The sequence below is a fragment of the Anarhichas minor genome, unplaced genomic scaffold, assembly GCF_050575085.1.
Source record: "Anarhichas minor isolate MPS153535 unplaced genomic scaffold, ASM5057508v1 ptg000071l, whole genome shotgun sequence".
NCBI classification, from domain to species: Eukaryota; Metazoa; Chordata; class Actinopteri; order Perciformes; family Anarhichadidae; genus Anarhichas; species Anarhichas minor.
In genome coordinates this window covers 1371062-1389995 of record NW_027466517.1, presented here as the reverse complement: position 1 = coordinate 1389995, position 18934 = coordinate 1371062, and the positions used below count along the sequence as shown (strand labels likewise).

The 18934-nt window shown below is 42.2% G+C and overlaps 1 protein-coding gene across 3 annotated transcripts in view; it reads right to left on the bottom strand.

Moving 5' to 3' along the window:
* ryk (receptor like tyrosine kinase) overlaps nt 1–18934 on the bottom strand; it is a 37684-nt gene continuing 18750 nt past the window's right edge. For 2 of the 3 annotated variants that reach the window (XM_076079157.1, XM_076079158.1), the window contains exons 8-16: nt 18671–18754; nt 13982–14107; nt 9699–9785; nt 8892–8961; nt 7981–8113; nt 5504–5613; nt 5239–5398; nt 3236–3372; nt 1–1709 (exon numbers count right to left, since the gene is read on the bottom strand). In XM_076079157.1, coding sequence (XP_075935272.1) covers nt 1598–1709; nt 3236–3372; nt 5239–5398; nt 5504–5613; nt 7981–8113; nt 8892–8961; nt 9699–9785; nt 13982–14107; nt 18671–18754 — 1019 coding nt within the window. In that variant the 3' untranslated portion in view covers nt 1–1597. Of the gene's footprint in view, nt 1710–3234; nt 3373–4579; nt 4994–5238; nt 5399–5503; nt 5614–7980; nt 8114–8891; nt 8962–9698; nt 9786–13981; nt 14108–18670; nt 18755–18934 lie in introns of those variants that run through there. The other variant, XR_012947761.1, reaches the window with a different exon arrangement.

Sequence of the window (18934 nt, the reverse complement as noted above, 5' to 3'; positions counted from 1 at the left end):
TTGTCCATCACTGGTTTTAATTTAAACAAAACAAAAATATATATATATTTTTTTAAATATCCAAAAGTGATTTTGAGGTGGATTTTCCCTCCCAACGTTTTGCAGCAGACCCGCTGCAGAGTGCCTGCTACAAATACATTGGTTGCATGTAAGAGCGAGGACTTAAAGGATTCTGCACAAATTCGATTTTGCTAAACTTTCCATGACAACAGCGAGAAGAATCGCAGCGTTTCGTATGACATCAACTTCAGCCGAAAGTTGAAGAAGCTAAACAAAGGCAGCTTGATTGGATACTGAGAAAAAGAAGAATCCATAACATTGTTCTTACATTACATGCACGTGGGTGCTGATTTCTGGTAACACAGCTACTTGAGTATCAACACTTGGCTCCTTTGTTTCTAACAGCGGGAAGGTTGAACGGCAAAAGGCATCCCTGTGGTTTGAAGCTTTGCAGGCGAAACAGAAAAACATTCTCGTACCAAAACACTCGGCTTCAACTGCGGCTTTCGTGGTACAAAACAAACATCAGGTATCAGGTGTTCTCCCTAAAACAAAGACGAGCCGTTGTGCTCAGCGAGCGATACCGAGGTGGAGGAAAAAATCAAATAAAATTAAGTAGACGTTCTATATTTAAAAGATCCCATTTAATTTGTGGATATGAAATCGGGAAGCAGTTTAACAACCTTAATTCAACATGCAGTGACCATAAAGACACATCGCAAAGATGTTAGAGGTGTGAGGATACGATTAGACCGAGCTGGTCGGCAGCTTTTATGTGTTCACAGTGATTATTTGTGTTCTAGTTACTCACCATAAAGTCATAAAAAAAACAAATCCTGTGAAGGGCTGTGTTCTGACGCAGAACAATCAAGCTTATAAAATAGAGACGTAATAATAGATCTGTTTGGGGGTTGTGATAAAAATGTACAAAAGAGGAAGAAGGTGGTGGCTTTTCAAATAACAACGGTGTCCAAAATTCAGTCCGGATGTTGTTAGAAAAGAAAAAGTAGCTTTGCTCTTGTCCAAGCTGTGGCGTCCATACGTCTGATCCACGGAGTCGTCCAGATGAAACCGTGAACGAACCACAGAGGCCTCTCGTACCGAGTGGAGCAGCGTGTTCGACAGTGTGGTTACACGACAGAAGCCCTCGAGTCTACTTTGGTACCTAAATCATTCCGCTTCCTCTCAGCCACATCACATCTACAACTGACGCTGTTTCACTAAGTTACAAAACTGTAGAAAATACTGTGTTTGAAACCAGGTTGTCAGAGGCTTCAATTGTTCTTTTTAAAAAATTTTTTTTTAAAAAAAGGTGTCCGCTGGCGCGTAAATGTCCGGGAATGCAAGGAAAGAGCACCATGTTTGCCATTCCTAGACGCTTTCGAAGCAGACGAAACAATATTCAACAAAGAGTCCTTTTACTTTGCTATGCTGTAAAAAGGGAATTCAACTATATAAAAACTCCAAAAAAGAACTGTACAGAATAAAATCATCAGGACTTAAGTCTGCTCGTTCGTCTGATAAGGCACGTTTTCATACACGTGTTCCTTATGAATAGCGTCCACCGGCCTTCAGTGTTGAAGTCCTTCGCTTGTCTTCACACGTAAGCACCCAACGCCGCGTGGAACTCTGTGAGACACTGAACCAGCTGCTGGAACTTGGGCCTCTCCTCCGGGTCCAGGGCCCAGCAGCACGCCATCACCGCGAACCTGCAACACAGAGGGATCAAATGTCTGTCCACCAGCAACTTCAGGGTCACGCTGGCCGTTCTGGATGCATTGTAGGTAAAGAAAATAAAAATAAAGAAAACGGAGCCAGGTGAGGGGGGTAATATTTTGAGAAATAACTCAACTTACAAGAAAAAATGTAGACAGTGGAAGACGTTACAATGTTTTTGTTTTGAGTTTGTTCTGGTATTATTAACCCCGTAATAAATATATATGTATGTGTATTTATTTTACATGCAATGACTAGTTGTGTGTGTGTGTGAGACAGGATGCAGTGGGAGAGAGAGTGAGGGTGATGTAGAGCTGCTGTCAAACTGAAACAGGAGCTGCCTGTCCAGCGCTGATACAAACGAGGGAGATGTAATCATTTTATTAATCAACGCATTCCCCTAAAACATATATTTTGCCACCTCTAATAATTTGGGAAAGGAAGCCGTCACCTCACCACCATTGTATTTAGAAGGAAACCGTGTTCAGCGGTCCAACAGATTTCAGACGATTGTTGCCCGACGCCTTTGTGTATATTTAAAACTTCCCGTGGGTTTTCCAGCACACACGTGTGTTTTTTGGTGGGTTAAAAATAATTTACAAAGCATATATGATGGATTTAGTGTCTCTGAAGCTCAGACATGAACGGATACTATTCCTTAATTATTAAAAAAAAGATGATTGGTTGACCACACTAAAATATAATAAAAAATTAAGTGTACAATTAAACGACGCATCCCGATTTGAGACAAAAGGTTTTAATGTTGGGAAAAGCAAGTGAGGACGGTGGAAAGAGATGGCAGGGCTGTGAATCACCAAACATGAACATAATAATGAAAATAAAGGGCAGTATTTTGAACAGAGTGTTCCGTTGAAATTTGTGAAAAAAATATTGATTAAAATGTGAAAATGAAAGATAATAATGTCTTCATAAAGTTCAGGCTGCCAGTGATAAGCTTAAGGTTTAGCAACTCAACATTTCTATCTGATTGGCCTGCTGTGACACGCTTCATAAACTTACATCACGCGTTTATGTCGATGACAAGGATGAGCCAGAGTTCAGGCATGTCACAAAATGATTAACTGCTTATTAGTACATTTAATGAACATGATTTGGCCAATCTATCCATCAGTGTTTTCAGACTCCCTTTGGTTGAAACTTTAGAAGATGATACTTCTGTTTTGATAAAATGTATTTTTAGGTTCATTGTGTTTGTTTTAACATGCCTTGTAAAGGTTTATCGACTGCTGTTTCTCAAAGTCAATACCTGACCATATCTGTTTTTGTTGATCCTTGATTACTTCCTTTTTCTATTAATAATATTGTTTTTGCTCTTTTTATTTCTCCCTTTGATATTTATTTTAATTATCGTGCAAAAAATAAGTTGATCTCACATACTTCTGATTATGACTGCAACTAACGCCGACTTTCATTCTTGATTAATCAGCAGATTATTTTCTCAAATCTCGTTTCGTCTCTCTAAAATAAAATGTGGTGTTTGCTCTGTGAGTCAACGTACAGTTCATCTGGGCAGTTGATTGGTTGTGCTATTCGGTACCCATCCTTCAGGTAGGCCGACATCTCGAAAGGGTCGATGTCCACGTAGGGGGTCTGACCCAGAGTCATCAGCTCCCACAGCGTCACTCCGAAGGCCCACTGCAGAAAAAACACAACAGGCGCTGTTGATTAAAGCGCTGAGCATTCATTTTCTAAACAGCCGTTTGTCTTTTTAATGCGTCTTCATCACACCAGATGAACACGACCGCTTTCTATTCAGAGTGTGGAAAGCCAGCGGTGCAGTTAAATACAAAAAAATGTTCCGCGGGAACAATGCAAGGAAATTATGTAAAAAACATTTAATATGGAATGTGAATCATTGCACCAAGTGTTTTGTTGAGCGGCTGAACGTAAACAGTCGGGTGGCCGTTTTGTTTAGGAAGGCCGAGAGTTCAAGGGCCCCGTGTCAGCGAGGGCCCCGCCCTGCGTGTGTTGTTGAGCGGACCCTTCGGGAGGAAACAAGGAAGAGAGGTGTTCCCATATCCGTGTTACTCTTAATGTTGACCCGTGTCTGAGGTCACTGTTCAAACTAAAGAGTTCACGATAGGTGATGACGCAGCACTTATTTGGTGAAGAGTGGAATGAGTCCCAAAACCCCGGAAATGAGTCAGCATTTTTGCACTTTTGGTTCCCTCGTATCAAAATCATTTTCTTCTTTGTAAATGTGTTTTTGGTAATATTAAGGTCTGTGGTTAACACAAGCTGAAGAGATTTTAACTTTTGTTCTACAACATAACGTAAACACCCCTCTCACGAATTTAGAAGCTTTTATGTGTCTTGAAAAAACAAGTGGCTAATTAAGACTACAAAACATCATCACTCATGTGATCAGGGTATAGTTTGTTTACAGCCTAACGTTAGTTTTCTACTCCCGGCGATTGCTTTCACACTTAAAAAAAAAAAGTCATAAAAGTGGTGATCTTTTGTGGAGATTATCTTGCTGAACCAAACGTGTCATAAAGTTGTTTCTCACAGAACTTATTTTTTTTTTGCAATTATCCAAAATGCGATGGAAAAATCCCATTTTCTTTTTGTGGTTGGCCTACAAGAATAGTCACAGTCATCCCTGCACCACTCTATTTCAGGACTCGGCTAATCGTTATCTGAAATAAAACCAACCTGACCGTGACTTTTGAACACAATACAACACAACACAGAGCAGGTTTCTGTTGTGTTAGTGTGTCCTAACCTTTAGCGCGGTGACACCGAACCTTTAAAGGAAGTGAAGGGAGTGATTGAGGACGCGGGGCGCAGTGATGGGTGGGCTTCTTTGGAAGGAAAAAAAACATGATGTACAGTAACCCACCCTGTTTCCAACACCGGTGCCCAGGCCACTGCCAACATTCCCCACAAGGGCTAAACATGCCAATAAGTCACTCGAGTAGTGACCACAGACATCAGGCTACGGGTCACTGATGTGCGTAACTCTGGCATGTGTGATGCTCGGATGATGCTACACAGCTCCAGGTACTTGTCTGGACTTCCCCTAACGCTTAGTTGGTTGGTAATGCTCTGTTAACTGTAAGTGTAGAGGGGGGGGGGGGGGGGGGGGGGAGAGAGAGATGTGACCATTGAGAGCGGAGTGGAAACCGGAGCCAATAAAGCGGATTCTGGTAAGAGGAATTCAGAGGGGTGGGAGCATGTCTGGCTGATATCCGAGTCATCTCTCTAAGGATCTGTCGGGCTTCCCGACTGTCTCCGCCGCGCCCGCTCCGCTATCCTGAGACAGGAAAGAGACACATGGTGCTCAACACCTCCCTTCCTGAGTCCAGGTGGAAAGTTTGTGGCAAATTTGAAGACATTCCCTCCCGGCGTTTCTGAGGTATCGTTTTCACGAGAGGATGCGGAGGCATAAGAACTCCTGAGAGGCATGGAAAGGTTTTTACAGTGGATACACTGTCCTCAGATCCTCCATCTATTGGACGGTTGTTGTTGCAAGTTAACTGCTTATCAAGCAGCTCTTACCACGTCACTCGCACTGGAGAAGTCGTTGTTGACCAAGCTTTCCAGGGCCATCCAGCGGACGGGCCTGTTCTCATTATCCCCCAGACAGTGGTAATCCATGGGAAATAGGTCTCGGGCAAGGGCATTGTCTGTTATCTTCACCTGCATGTTGTCGTCAATGCTGTGGGGGGTGGGCGAGACGAGAGAGACACAAGTGTTGTAAGTAATTACATTACTACCAAATCAACTGAAAGAAGAACTGAGGGCGAATGCCAGGGACACTTACACACAGTTCCTGGCAGCGAGGTCTTTGTGTATGACCTCCCTGCGAGCCAGGTAGCTCATTCCACATGCGATCTGGATGGCCATGTAAACCAAGTCTTGTTGAGAGACCGCCTGTGTGAGTGAGTGAGAGTGTGAGAGAGTGAGAGAGAGAGAGAGAGAGAGAGAGTGAGAGTGAGAGTGAGAGTGAGAGAGAGAGGCAATGTGCAGTTGAGAAGCAGACAGGAAAAACACAACAAAGGGAGGGAGTGGGGACAGGAGAACACAGATGGCCTGACTTTGCTGCGGTGAAATTGGTCTTCTGTGTCAAATTATTCTCATTTCCTTTGACTCGGGGCAAAGTTGGGAGTAACATCACAAAGACTATTTCAGACTTTAAATGCAAGAGTAAGGCTGAAAAGGCACTGCCGAGGTGCCCTTGAGCAAGGATTTGACCCCCACAAACTGGCCCTCGGGACGCTGTGTAGTAGTTAAAGGTTACTGTGTACAATCAATAAAAGTTGATTTACATTTTTACATTTAATGCCATCTAGCATATGTTAGCATGATAAACTTAGATTGTTTTTACTTAGATGATGAACATGTTAGCGTTGTCATTGTGAGCATATTTGCATGCTGACCGTGCACTCAGGAAGAGCGCCCGGCTTTGAAGCTAAATTTGACATCGTGGCCAAACCCTGTAATCACAACTTCCAGCTCCTCATGGCATCGCGTCACTCGCCCAAAAAGACTTTTGCCAATAGACTTACATTGACAAAAAGATGCCTGTAACTCAGCGGAGATTTTCTGTTGAAGTTAATCAACTTTCCAGTACGAACACTTATGTCGCCCTTATCCTGGAAGTTGTAAAATACACCAATAGCCGAATAGCCGAGCAGTTGGGAGGCGGAGTTAAAGTAAACGCTAGTGCGGTTACTGTATGCGCTTCATGGATGAGGAAGCAGTGTGGAAGATCCAGGTAATTCTATTCCAAGGAAGGCTAACGTTTTTGGGCCTCATGCGCAACTTTCATATGAACAACATCTTCTCTTTATACAACCATGCTGCTGAGGTTAATGCTTCACTGTGCTCAAGTACAGCCTCACAGAACGGCTTAAGTGGCTGCAGACTCTTATTTTTTGGTTCGCGGTACAAAAGCTAGAGATGACACTAGTGTTGAAATGTAAAATGACATCATTGACACTGCTGAACTGTGTATAGAATAGAAATATACTTTATTCATCCCAAGGGGAAATTTGTCAAACAGACAGAGAGTAAATTTGATTTAAATGACAAAGAAAATCCCTTACTGAGAGGTTTGAGTGGGAGTCCGACATTAAATAAAGTTTGTTTTGTGTTTCGTTTGTGACCCGGTCGGTATGTTGAAAACAACTTGCTCATTTCGCAGCTAAACAGTTCAATAAAGTGTTTTCAGAATCTTGCAAATGCCTCAAGGAGCACTAAAAGAAACCAGGGGGACCAGATTGTTTTTTTTTTCACACACATTATCTGTATATATTTTTGTATTCGATCCAATTCACTCCACCACACAATCCCTGGCTCGGACACACACGGGAGATTTTTTTAAGGCTGTTTAATCTTATCTGACAGTGTGATACAACTTAAATTAATGAATCCCACAAACACAGGAAAACAAAGTCTTGGCAATCAGTGGACGGAGAAAAGAACATTTTATGCCAACAACCTTGAGTAAAACTGAGACGTGGTACCCGTCCGGATCTCTGTATCCACCCTGCAGACAGTTGGTTCGTCAGCGGAAAAAGTACAAACTGTGAATAGGGTCAACACCTATTTTTCTTTTCTTCTCCTCCTCCTCAGTGTTTTACCTCCCAAACCAGATGTTCCCCTTCCCCTCAGTGCTGTATCTCCCATGCACTGATGCACCTCTGATTTATAGGTCGATGTCTATTGCAACAGCGCAACTTAACAACTATGTCTTTGTCTCCTACAACTGCCAAAAGTACTTAGTGAGATTGCAGAGAACGAAGGTGCTGATGTGTGTTACCTGAAACTGTACAAAGCCATTTTTCACGAATGCAAATGTATGGCAAGCTTCGTCTTGTGATTGCAGAGTGTTTGCTACATCTGTATTTTGCAGCTGATTGATTGAATTTGTGCTGTGGCTTTGCCAAGCACATCTAAGACTCCCCGGGGTTAACGTGTACAAAAGCCCGATTGTCTACACATAATGCAAAAAAATCTCTGCCCTGAGCACCGGCTTCATGACTATATCAACAGTCCTAATAACAGGGTAAACAGTAGTTACTGGTTGGTGTGAACTTTGTGTTGATTGCTGCAAACGCACAAAACGTTCTTTCAGGCGCGACTCTTGGATCGAATCAGACTTTTCTTCCAATTTGGGGGATTCACTTTTACAGCTTAATAAAAGTCTCGGTGCAATGCCATACACGGCTTACATTTGAGGCGTTTATCTTAATGGTTTCATAAGTGTTTTTTGTTTTTGTGAATATGCATGCTTACCTGTGGGTTGTTGGCCTCAGCGAGCTTGCATTGCCGCAGGAACAGCTTGAGATTCCCCCAAGCCATGAAAGGCAACAGCACCATGGGCCTCTCTCCGTCCTCTGTGCACACGTTACTTATGGGCAACAGGTTTCTGAGTGCAGACAGACAGACCGACTGAGAAACAGGAACGGCGTGTAACACGGCTGCACATACTGTTCAGGTACATGTGTACATCAAAGGGATTCTTGGAAGATGGAAGTGCATGTTAGCTCGCGTGTGTGTGTGTGTGTGTGTGTGTGGGGGGGGGGTCATCCAAACTGTTGTGGAAGAGGAAGTTTCAGCGAATATCAACTTGACTGAACTCAAAAAGGAGAAAGAGGAAGGAGAGGGCCGACGTGACGACAATCTACGTAAAATGAAGTACCAAGCCTACTGATACATATGGGGCTAAATAAGCTATGCTAACGCTACTGTAATGTTAAACTAAAATCAATGCATTCAGAGTGTGATCATTTAAAAAATAAATGATTGTATTATAAAAGTCACGAGCGAGTCATTTGTGAGTGTTACATCTATGTTGGAAAACCCGTTTTGTTCCCTTCACAGTCCGTTACAGTTTGTGCTCTGTGTGTAGAAATGTGTTCTTTCATCAGCGTTCACACCGAGACATTTAGAAGACGACCACAGGGACGGATTCTTTACTGCTACTCTGACAGCTTGAAGTGGTCAACGGTGATGGTAAAGTGATGGTCTAAGATGCATACCACATTGGGGTTATGTGGCGTTTTTGGCATTTTGTTTTTAAATTTTCTTCTATTCTATTCTATTCTTAAAATCTTAAAAGCTATTTAGATTGTTTGATCAAACAAAAGGCAAATGCAACAAAAAAAAACTAAACAGCACAGTGATTAGTGTTTGCTTCCACTCACCTATGATGAAGTCCACGAAGCTTGCAGCTTTCAGTCACCATCATGGTCACCTGCACCTCAGACGCATGATCTGAACCATTTGAAAACAGACACAAAATCAGATTTTAAAAATGGAGCAATGTGGCATAGAGTGACCTGAGCAGTAACAAAAGTTGCAAAGGTGAGGATACACTATCTGCATTCTCATGTAGTGCTTGATTGGTATACGTTTCCTCTGCCAACAGTTATTTGTAGTGGGAAACTTCAGAGGGAAACTCGACTTGTGCCAAGCTCACTGAGGTCCGGTTGTTTTAATCTGCGTGTGCAGCTTTGCCATCGTCGGGTACTTATGGGAGCGGCATTGTTCTTTTCCTCAAAAAAGACGCATGAGGAGGAAGTAAAGAGTTTAACAAGAGCCGAGACTGGCATGGGGATATTGTTCGCAGAGTGGTATCCACCCCTCCCTGAGTAAACATGGGAGAGTGCAGGGGTCAGAAGGCAGCTGGCAGAGAAAGCCGACACATGCCGCTGACAAAGAAGCTGACATGCAAACCCTGCAGTGTGAGCAAAGAGTATAATTCATTAACTGTCAAGTCCGTGTGCCGGTTTACTGGATCGCTGTGTTTCAGTCCAACGACTCATTACAATCACATTTTGGCATTTCGGCGATCTCTTTCCCAACCAGCGCCCTTCTTAAAAAAACCTGTAGCTGAGTTGCACATTAAAAATGAGAGGTGGGAAAACTTGACACTTGACTTGACAATATATTGAATTTCTTTGACAACTGTGCATTCAACCGTGCATTGCAGCGGGGATGGGAGCACCTACCTTTCACCGTCTTCACAAAGACCTGCTTTTCCTTACTGGGGTCCTTTTCATCCAGCAGCACGCCGTGGAAGATGCGCCCGAACGTGCCTGTTAAAGAACAAACCACCGCTTTTTTTATTTGAGGAGAAAAAGGGCAGGAAAGACGAGGCCAGAGGCGCCGCATTCAGAGACAGAAATGTCACCTCGCTCACAGGTCAGGGTGCCCGGCTGATCTGTGGACAGAGGTGGACATGCTTCTGAAAAAGGGGGTTAGGCAGCATTGTCTCTCGTCTCGCTGACGAGAGACAAATCAAGACATTCACGGGGAGCTCAGAGGACCTTTCATCACATCGGAGAACATATAGGACGTGGAAAGGCCAAGTGAGCACGTTCATCATCTCCTTTGTCTAAACTGTCACCCCGTTGCTCCAGGACTTTACTGAGGTAAAATGTCATTCAAGAACATAAACCATCAACATAAACTTAGAAGAAAAAAAAAATTTGAAATCTGAGCCCCGAGGCGAACTCTGCCTTGTGTTTCGACAGGAGAGGAGTCAAAGCACAACAACAGGGTTAGTGTTCAACTGTCTCCCTCCCGCCCCTACCTTCTCCGTCGAGCCTGTCTGGACCTGCTGGCTCCCAAACAACACAACCCAGTCAGAGTTCAAGCGCCTCTGAGACATGGCCTCGCTTGTCTCGTGTTTGCCGTTGACTCTCGAGTTTTTAATATTTATTTATGGAATTGTGTATGTAGGATCTGATGTATGTGGACGGAACACATCAAGTCAAGTCAGATGGATTCGCAAGTACAGATGTTTGCCAGTGTGTTTACTTGCAGGTGGCTGTGGAGCACACTGAAAATATAGTATAAATCAGGATAGGTTATGATAAAAACAAGACCTGTCAAGAGGATGTGTTTTAAACCAAAATAAGACTCTCATAAATCTAACAGACTAGCTAAACACCGATGTGGAAAAAGAAAAAAGCTAAATCAAAAGGGAAGTTTCCAGCGACGGTTACACAAGGCCAAATTAAGTCTCCAGGTACAGCTGTCATGGAGCCTAAACAGCTGTCCACGACCTGTTTGATCACCGCACCCATACAAAGTACAATTTTTCACAATCTATCAACGTGAGTCACATTCACTGCCGAGCAAATAGCAAGTCCAATAATCTGGAATAGGACAGAAGCAATAAAGCTGTTGATCTATTCGACGTAGAGGACAGGCCGAGGGTTCAACGTAGACGATGGCCTGAGGCTGTTTTCACATCTGTAGATGGGTTTGTTTGGACCAAGGGGAAAAAATGGATCCATTGTTGCATTTTAGTTCTGGTCCGGTTTCCTGTTCACAGTGCCTGCTTACAAACTAACCAAGAGAAGTAAACATGAAGTCATACAGACTTCGTTGATTGGACCGTTTTGGCGCCTGTCATCATGCATCATCATGACCCACGTGGTGAAATAACATTCCGGTGACTGACAGAAGTTTATACAGCACTTTTAATGCTTCTGATGAGTCCAAGTACGGTATGTTCTCAAAGAGCTCAACAAGAAATGATAAGCATTATGAATAGCCCATTATTAGACTGTACATCGACAGCACGTTAGGAATAATGACTAACGAAAATAATTGACTTGAAAAATGAATAACAGCAGCTGTTTTGACGCGTGGCGTACGGCGGCGGTGTTTTTTGGCCTCGACAGGTAGCGACAGGATGGAACAGGAGGCTTCTTGTGTACCAATGATTCGGGGCTTATTACGGTTTCTGTCACTCTTCTTTTTAGTGAACTGACAAGCACACAGAGTCGGATACAAGCAGAGCAGTTTCAACAGCTTTGACCTGTTAATCGGGGACATACCCGCGCTGACCTGCACACGTGTTGAATGGCATTAATCGGTCATATAGTACATGGCTGTGCAGATCAATAATAAGATCGCTTCCTGAACAGATTTCACGATCAGCAGACGGATGTATAAGTAGTTAGTTACTAGCTTTTGAAATCCCACTAAAATCCCATGTCGGCCGTCATAAAATCCTGTGGTTGGTCCGTGTGCTTTCACACCGCAACCAAACCGCAGCAGACTCATCTGTTCAGGAGGTCTCGGTTCGGTTGTTTGTTCCACGCCAGAGTTCGATTGACAGCTTTCACACCAGCCAAAGATAACCACAGCAGACGGGCAACCGGACCGAACAGGTCAGGTGTCAGTAGCACCAGCTCTGTAAAGCTAAAGCACTAAACATAGCAGAGGCTGTTTTGCAGGTATTTGGTGCTAAACTACAGTTTTGGACAAAATGTAATTTTTGACATACTGGTGGCAGTAGTTAAAAAGTCAGGCCATCACCACAGTAAGGGTTGGAAAATGAACGCCCATCCAGAAGTAGAGATATTTCAGTTTGAACCAAAGCCGGTGACCGAACATCAACATCGTCGTCCCTGGAGCCACGGCACAAGCAAAGAAACATCCTTTGAGGGGCTCAGTTACAGCTTTTACAGTAACATATTAAAGGCTACAGTAATAAATCGAACAAAGACTACTGACCAAGCTCTCATTGAATTTCTAGACAGAAACAACCGCTGTAAACCATCAGAGGGCCTTTAAAAAAACACAACACCCACACTTTTCACTTCCATTGTGTTGCAGTCACCCTTGGGTAACTGTAACATCATTCACACTAAACCCCAGTGTGGGCAAAGCTCCAGAGAGCGGGGTACAGTCTTGTCACATCCCATCACTCCGTGACGATGCCGAGTCGTCTCCAAAAGCATCCAGCGTCTAAAGCGAGAGAGTCTGCTGGAGCCAAAACTGAAGCCCAAACAGTGAAGTTTATCTTTCATACAAAGCCAAAGAAAGAGAGTTAGAAACTTCACCGTCTAAGGCTCTCTGTCAATATGTGATTGGCCTTGGCAAGAACAAACTATTGCCTTTTTGGGTTCATGGCAAGGTTTTACTGACACACTGATGAAGCATGCGAATACATTCCAGGAAAAAAAAGGCCGCATTTGTGTTCATAGGTCACCTTTAAAAAAAAAAAAATTTTTTTTTTTTTTTAAATCAGACTCACAGATTCAAAAGTCAATAAACAATAAGTATACCCTCTTATACCCGCCGCATTCATTAATAAGCTAGTGAAAATAAATCAAATCAAATGTCTGTGCATCAGGAGATGTTGAACCTCATCAGATGAAACAACAGCATGCAGCAGCTTTGGAATTCTTCTTGCACCTGTTTGCAAACAGTTTCTGGCAACCTCCTCGATAGCTACAACTCACGGCTGTTAACAGTCGCTAGCGGAAGCTTATTACAGTTTAAAGCGTCTGAGGCTCTTGTGTCGTGTAAACAGCTACGATCGAGGCCCATCTAAAGCAAACTCCTAAAAAGAGAAATGTTGGGCTGTGAAAGACGACAGCGTTTTGAGTGACATTGTGATTGGTCACAAAACTTATCTGAAGCAATATTCAAATATTAGAATAGGATCAGTTACAGCAGCTGCCCTCCTGTAGGTTTTTATCATTTTTATAACACACCTCATTCCTCAGGTGTGCCAATAACAAGATGGCATTCATTTCATTTCATCTCTAATTATATGGTTGGAGGCTACTTATTAATTTCCAATACGCATCACTATTATATACCCAGGTATAGTTTACACAGAGAGCTAAGCCGACATCTCAGGCTTCTACAGAAAATCATCCCTTCAAACGGTAGAGGGATCATAGGCTTAAAGGGATAGTTGGAGTGTTTTGGAGCCTCACTATCCCTTTAATCGTTGCAGCCCGTTGGCTATTTCTCTCCTTAGTTTGTAAAGGCTCTTGTTATTGTGAATAAACATTTGAGACCTACACTTTAAGGCTGTAAGACTCCAACACGTTTCTGTCCTTCAGCTCAGAAAACGTAACATGCTTTCAATATAAGACACATAGAATCATCAGACATGTGTTTGTATATAATCACATGATTTGGCCACTTTCCAGGTTTTATGTGATCGTTCTTTTCCATTTGTGGCACCTCGATTTGTTTTTTTGAGGAATTCTTTCTTAATAATTCATATATGTGGGAGAACCACTGCGCAATCCTCAGGCGTAGTTTGTCTTATTTTCACAAGACAATTCTAAGTGAGATTACAGGAGAATCATAAAGAGTCATTCTCAGAAAGAAGGAAGAAATGTCGAACACTCTGCATGACACAATCTGTAAGCAGCTCCTCTTAGAAGAGCCGAAAGCAGAACATTCTTGAGATGATGGTGACGCCTTTCTGGAGAATACAAAAGTGGAAGCATGAGTGAGACGGAGAAAAATCTACCTTCGTGCAAGACGTCCCGTAATGTGACTCTCTCCCTTGAGATGGCGATGTCTTTCACTTTAGCTTTGGCCTCCATTAGAGTAACACTCCTCAGGTCATTCTTCTCAATGCGGAGAGATGGGTAACCTGCGAGGGTGGAAAGACACACACGTCTAGAGGTAAACAACACTTTCAGAAAGGGATCGACAGGTCCTCTGACCGAGATTACTGCTGGGAAAACCAGCCTCAGTCACTTACAGTCCCTTGCACAAGTATTCACCCCCCTTGTACTTTTCTACATTTTGTCATGGTTTAACCACAGATTCAAATTTATTTCATTGGGATTTTGTGTCATGGACCAACACAAAATAGTCCATTTGGAAGTCGGGGGAAAGTTTACATGGATTTCAAAATTATTTACAAATAAAAATCTGAAAAGTGTTGAGTGCATATGTATTCACCCCCTTTACTGTATAACCCCTAACAAAGATCTGGTGCGAGCAATTGCCTTCACAAGTCACATTTGCAAGTCACATAATTAGTAGATAGGGTCCACCTGTCTGAAATGTAATCTCAGTATAAATAAACTTGTTCTGTGAAGGCCTCAAAGTTTGTTTGAGAGCATTACTGAACAAACAGCATCATGAAGACCAAGGAGCTCACCAAACAAGCCAGGGGTAAAGTTGTGGAGAAGTATGAAGTATGGTTAGGTTGTAAAAAAACATCCCAAGCTTTGAACATCTCACGGAGCACCATAGAATCCATCATCAGAAAATGGAAAGAATATGGCACAACCACAAACCTACCAAGAGAAGGCCGTTCACCCAAACTGACAACCCGTACAAGGAGAAAATTAATCAGAGGAGCAACCAAGAGGCCCATGGTACCTCTGGAGGAGCTGCAAAGATCCACAGCTGAGGTGGGAGAATCTGTCCACAGGACAACTATTAGTCATGTACTCCACAAATCTGGCCTTTATGGGAGAGTGGCAAAGAGAAAGCCACTGTTGAAAAAATTCGCCCAAAGGCATGTGGGAGACTCCAATGTCAATTGGAAGAAGGTTCTTTGGTCTGATGAGACAAAAATTGAGCTTTTTGGCCATCAGACTAGACCCTATGTTTGGTGAACACCAAACACTGCACATCACCACAAACACACCATCTCCAGCGTGAAGCATGGTGGTGGCAGCATCATGCTCTGGGGATGCTTCTCAGCAGCAGGCCCTGGAAGGCTTGTAAAGGTAGAGGGGAACATGAATGTAGAAAAATATCGCCAAATCCTGGAGGATAATCTGACTCAGTCTGCAAGAGAACTACGACTTGGGAGAAGATTTATTCTCCAGAAAAGACAACGACCCCAAGCATACAGCAAAAGCTCCACAGAATGGTTCAAAGACCACAAGGTGAATGTTCTGTAGTGGCCAAGTCAAAGCCCAGACCTAAAATCCAATCCAATTTGTGGCTGGACTTGAAAAGAGCTGTTCACGCCCGATCCCTGAGCAACCTGACAGAGCTTGAGCTGATTTGAAGAAGAATAGAGAAACATCTTAGTGTCCAGATGTGCCAGCCTGAGTGAGACACATCCACACACACACTCAGTGCTGTGATTGCAGCCAAAGGTGCATTTACTAAATACTGACCTGAAGGGGGTGAATACTTATGCAATCATTTACTTTACCTTATATATTTTTTAATTAATTTATATTATTTTGTAAAAATCTGTTTTCACTTTGATATTCATTTTGATATTCATTTTTTTTATTAAATTCTTGTCAAAAAAGCCAAATTATATTGACCATTATTTCATGTATAAAAGCAACAAAAGGATGAAACATCCAAGGGGGTGAATACTTATGCAAGGCACTGTATGACTGAGCCACTTACTCACAGAAGGCTTTCTTCTAAAAACACACACAATCCTCATTTGAATTCAGTCAATTCCAGCAATTATGACAAACACAGTCAGCCAGCAATGTACAGTACCCTGCACATGTTGCATGAACGCAACTTCATGCAAAGTCCTGTATTGCAGAACTTCCATTACATAACCTCACCGTGTACTCACTCTGTCTGCTGGCTGTCTGAGGTAGAAGAGAGTTTGGATTTTTTTTTTTTTTTTAACAACACACAAACAAAGTTCCCCACAGCGTCTGCACACACAGACGAACAAAACATGACCCCGTTATATCAACACACTCGGTGGGTACACAACATGTCAGTGATGAGAGATAACACATTGTAAACCCACTGGGCCTGCAGCTCACTGCTGCCAGGCTGAGCCGTGCGCAGTCGCTTAGACCGGCTGCAGATAAAACAGTGGACGAACGGAGACAAGCACCCGCCAGATTAAGTCAGAGGCCATGGCAGTCGATCGCCCTCCGGGAGACAACAGCCCCTACTGGTTATTGTATGCTACATGAGATACTTATACTACAGAAAACACAAGTTAACAGCTTGGTATGTGAGAATGAAGTGCGAGGGGTCAATCCGGGGCTTTAATGAATAAATAAATATCAAAAACACATCCCACATAAGTTCAAAGATGAAGACGTTGCAACATTAGTTCAAAGTTACTTTGTATAAAGGTTAAATCTCTGCTGTGACTGTAGAGTGAGTGTAAACACAGTACAGGTCAGTGCTGCCCTCTACAGGTCACACTAGGAGAAACATGTATTTATAACAGAATGACAAAGAATACAAAAGTCCAAATATATTAATTCAAAACACTACGAAAACAAATAATCAGAAAAACGCATATGGGGAACCATACAGTCTATCGCACATGTCTTTCTGTAGTGCCTGGCTGTTTCTTTCTAGCAGAAATAATGCACCGAGAGCCTGAAGAGGCCCGTATGACAACAGCCAGAGACGGTGGTCCAAAGAATCACTCGTGCTGGTTCCCTACTCCGTACTCCACCACCACATACAGAGGTGGAAGTATTCAGATCTTTTACTTATGGAAAACTACAGTGTCAAAATACTGTTACACGTAAAGCCCTGCATTCAAAGTAAGTACAAATAACAGTACATATATAATTATAGTGATGCATTTAAGTGCTTTGATTTTAAGGCTACTTTTAATTACTTTATATACTGCTGGGTAGCCTGACCTATAATATAGTTAATAAAATATATCTATACAATATATTTATGTATATTTTGTAGTAATATTCTCAAAGTTACTCAAGTTATCAAATAAATGTAGTGAAGTAAAAGGTACAATATTTGCCTCCAAAATATAGTGAATTACAAGTATAAAGTAGCGTAAAATGAAAATACTCAGAATTGTACTTAATGTTGATGTACTTACACCAGTTACATTCCACCCTTGTCCACACTAGATAATAACTGTCCATACTAGATAATAACTGTGCACACTGTGCTGTGCTTTAGATTAATCTTTATGGTATAGTATGTATTTTTTTTAAATAGTAACAATTCACTTGTGCACTGGGGACGATGGTGTTTATCAACAGCACGCTCAGAAACCCTAAAATTAATACTGCCTACTGACTTAAGTATACTTCATTTAATCACTTATCTAGCATTAACACTTTACATACTCATACAGATCTGGAACGCTGGTTCAGTTTGTTTCAATGTATATGATTGGTAGATGAGGGAAGATTTTAAGTCAATTCACTTTGTGTCAGCATATCAATGTTTACTAAATGTTTTATTCCATTTTTTATTTCTTAGTTTATTTGCATCGTATCGACTGTCTCACTGAGCTTTCTGTTCTTGTTATTATCGCCTTGCTTTTGCTGCTTTGCTGCCAAAGCACTTCGTAAACTCTGGTTTTAAATGTGCTGTATAAATAAAGTCATTATTATTATTATTATTATTATTATTATTATTATTATTATTATAATAATGTCAACGTACTAGCGTTTCATTGGTTACTCATGCACCTCACTTGGCAATAGATCACTGTTAACCATGATCTATTGCCAAAAAGCCAAACAGATGAAGGGCTAGTTAGGTGTGCAGAAGGATGAGTGGAGGGGTTTTGTCTGAGTTAGTCATCACATTGAGTTACACTAAACACCTTAGGATGAAGGCTGTGTTCACAGTCGCTGTGTTTTCTTAAACAATGAGAATACACACAACAAATTAAATACATCCGTCTGTCTTTCATCTTAGATTATTGAAGAACTGTCGCAATTATTTTCATTATCCATTCGTTCATCGATTATTTTTGTGACACATCACTTAATTGGTTCATCTATAAAATGTTAGAAAATAGAAAAAAGAAAAAAAATTCAATCACAAGAACTCAGAAGCCTGGGTCTCTGTTTTTACAGTAAATCCCGATATCTTAGAGGCTAGAAGCAGAGACCAACGACTAGACCGATGACTCATTTATCACAATTGTCTGTAGATCGACTAATTGTTCCAGCACTAGTTGATGGGGCCTTTCTGTGGCTTTTCACTTAAACTAAAGGAGTATCTGTGCAAATTACGACACACAGTACAGGCTTGAACCAGTCTTCCCTTTGTTGATGTCTATAAAGGCTGTATGTACTTGTACCTGACTGCTCACAATAGAAAGGCAGCCACGTGCAGTATTCATCTAAAACACTGTTACATTCAGAAAACTAGGGACAGAATATGGTGACGGTTAAAGTGTTTATGTCCATTACTACATGATGACGATATAGTATGATAACTCTAAGTGTGACGTCGTCTCTGCGGCTTCACTGGAACTTACTTTTGGTTTCATGTGGGGGAGCACCGGGGTTTTGGAAGGAGGTGGCAGCAAGCTGGAGTATGGGTGCAGAACCAGGGTGATTGTCTGATGACAAGAGGAGAGGGGGAGGGAGTGGAGGTTGGGAGAGAGAGTGAGAGAAAGAAGTGATTTAATGGATAGCTCACCCAAATTACAACATGACCTGAATGGATGGATGGATCACTGTTGTGGCTGTACATTGTCAGCTCACACACAAAACATCAAAACAAACCAGGCATGCTTGCC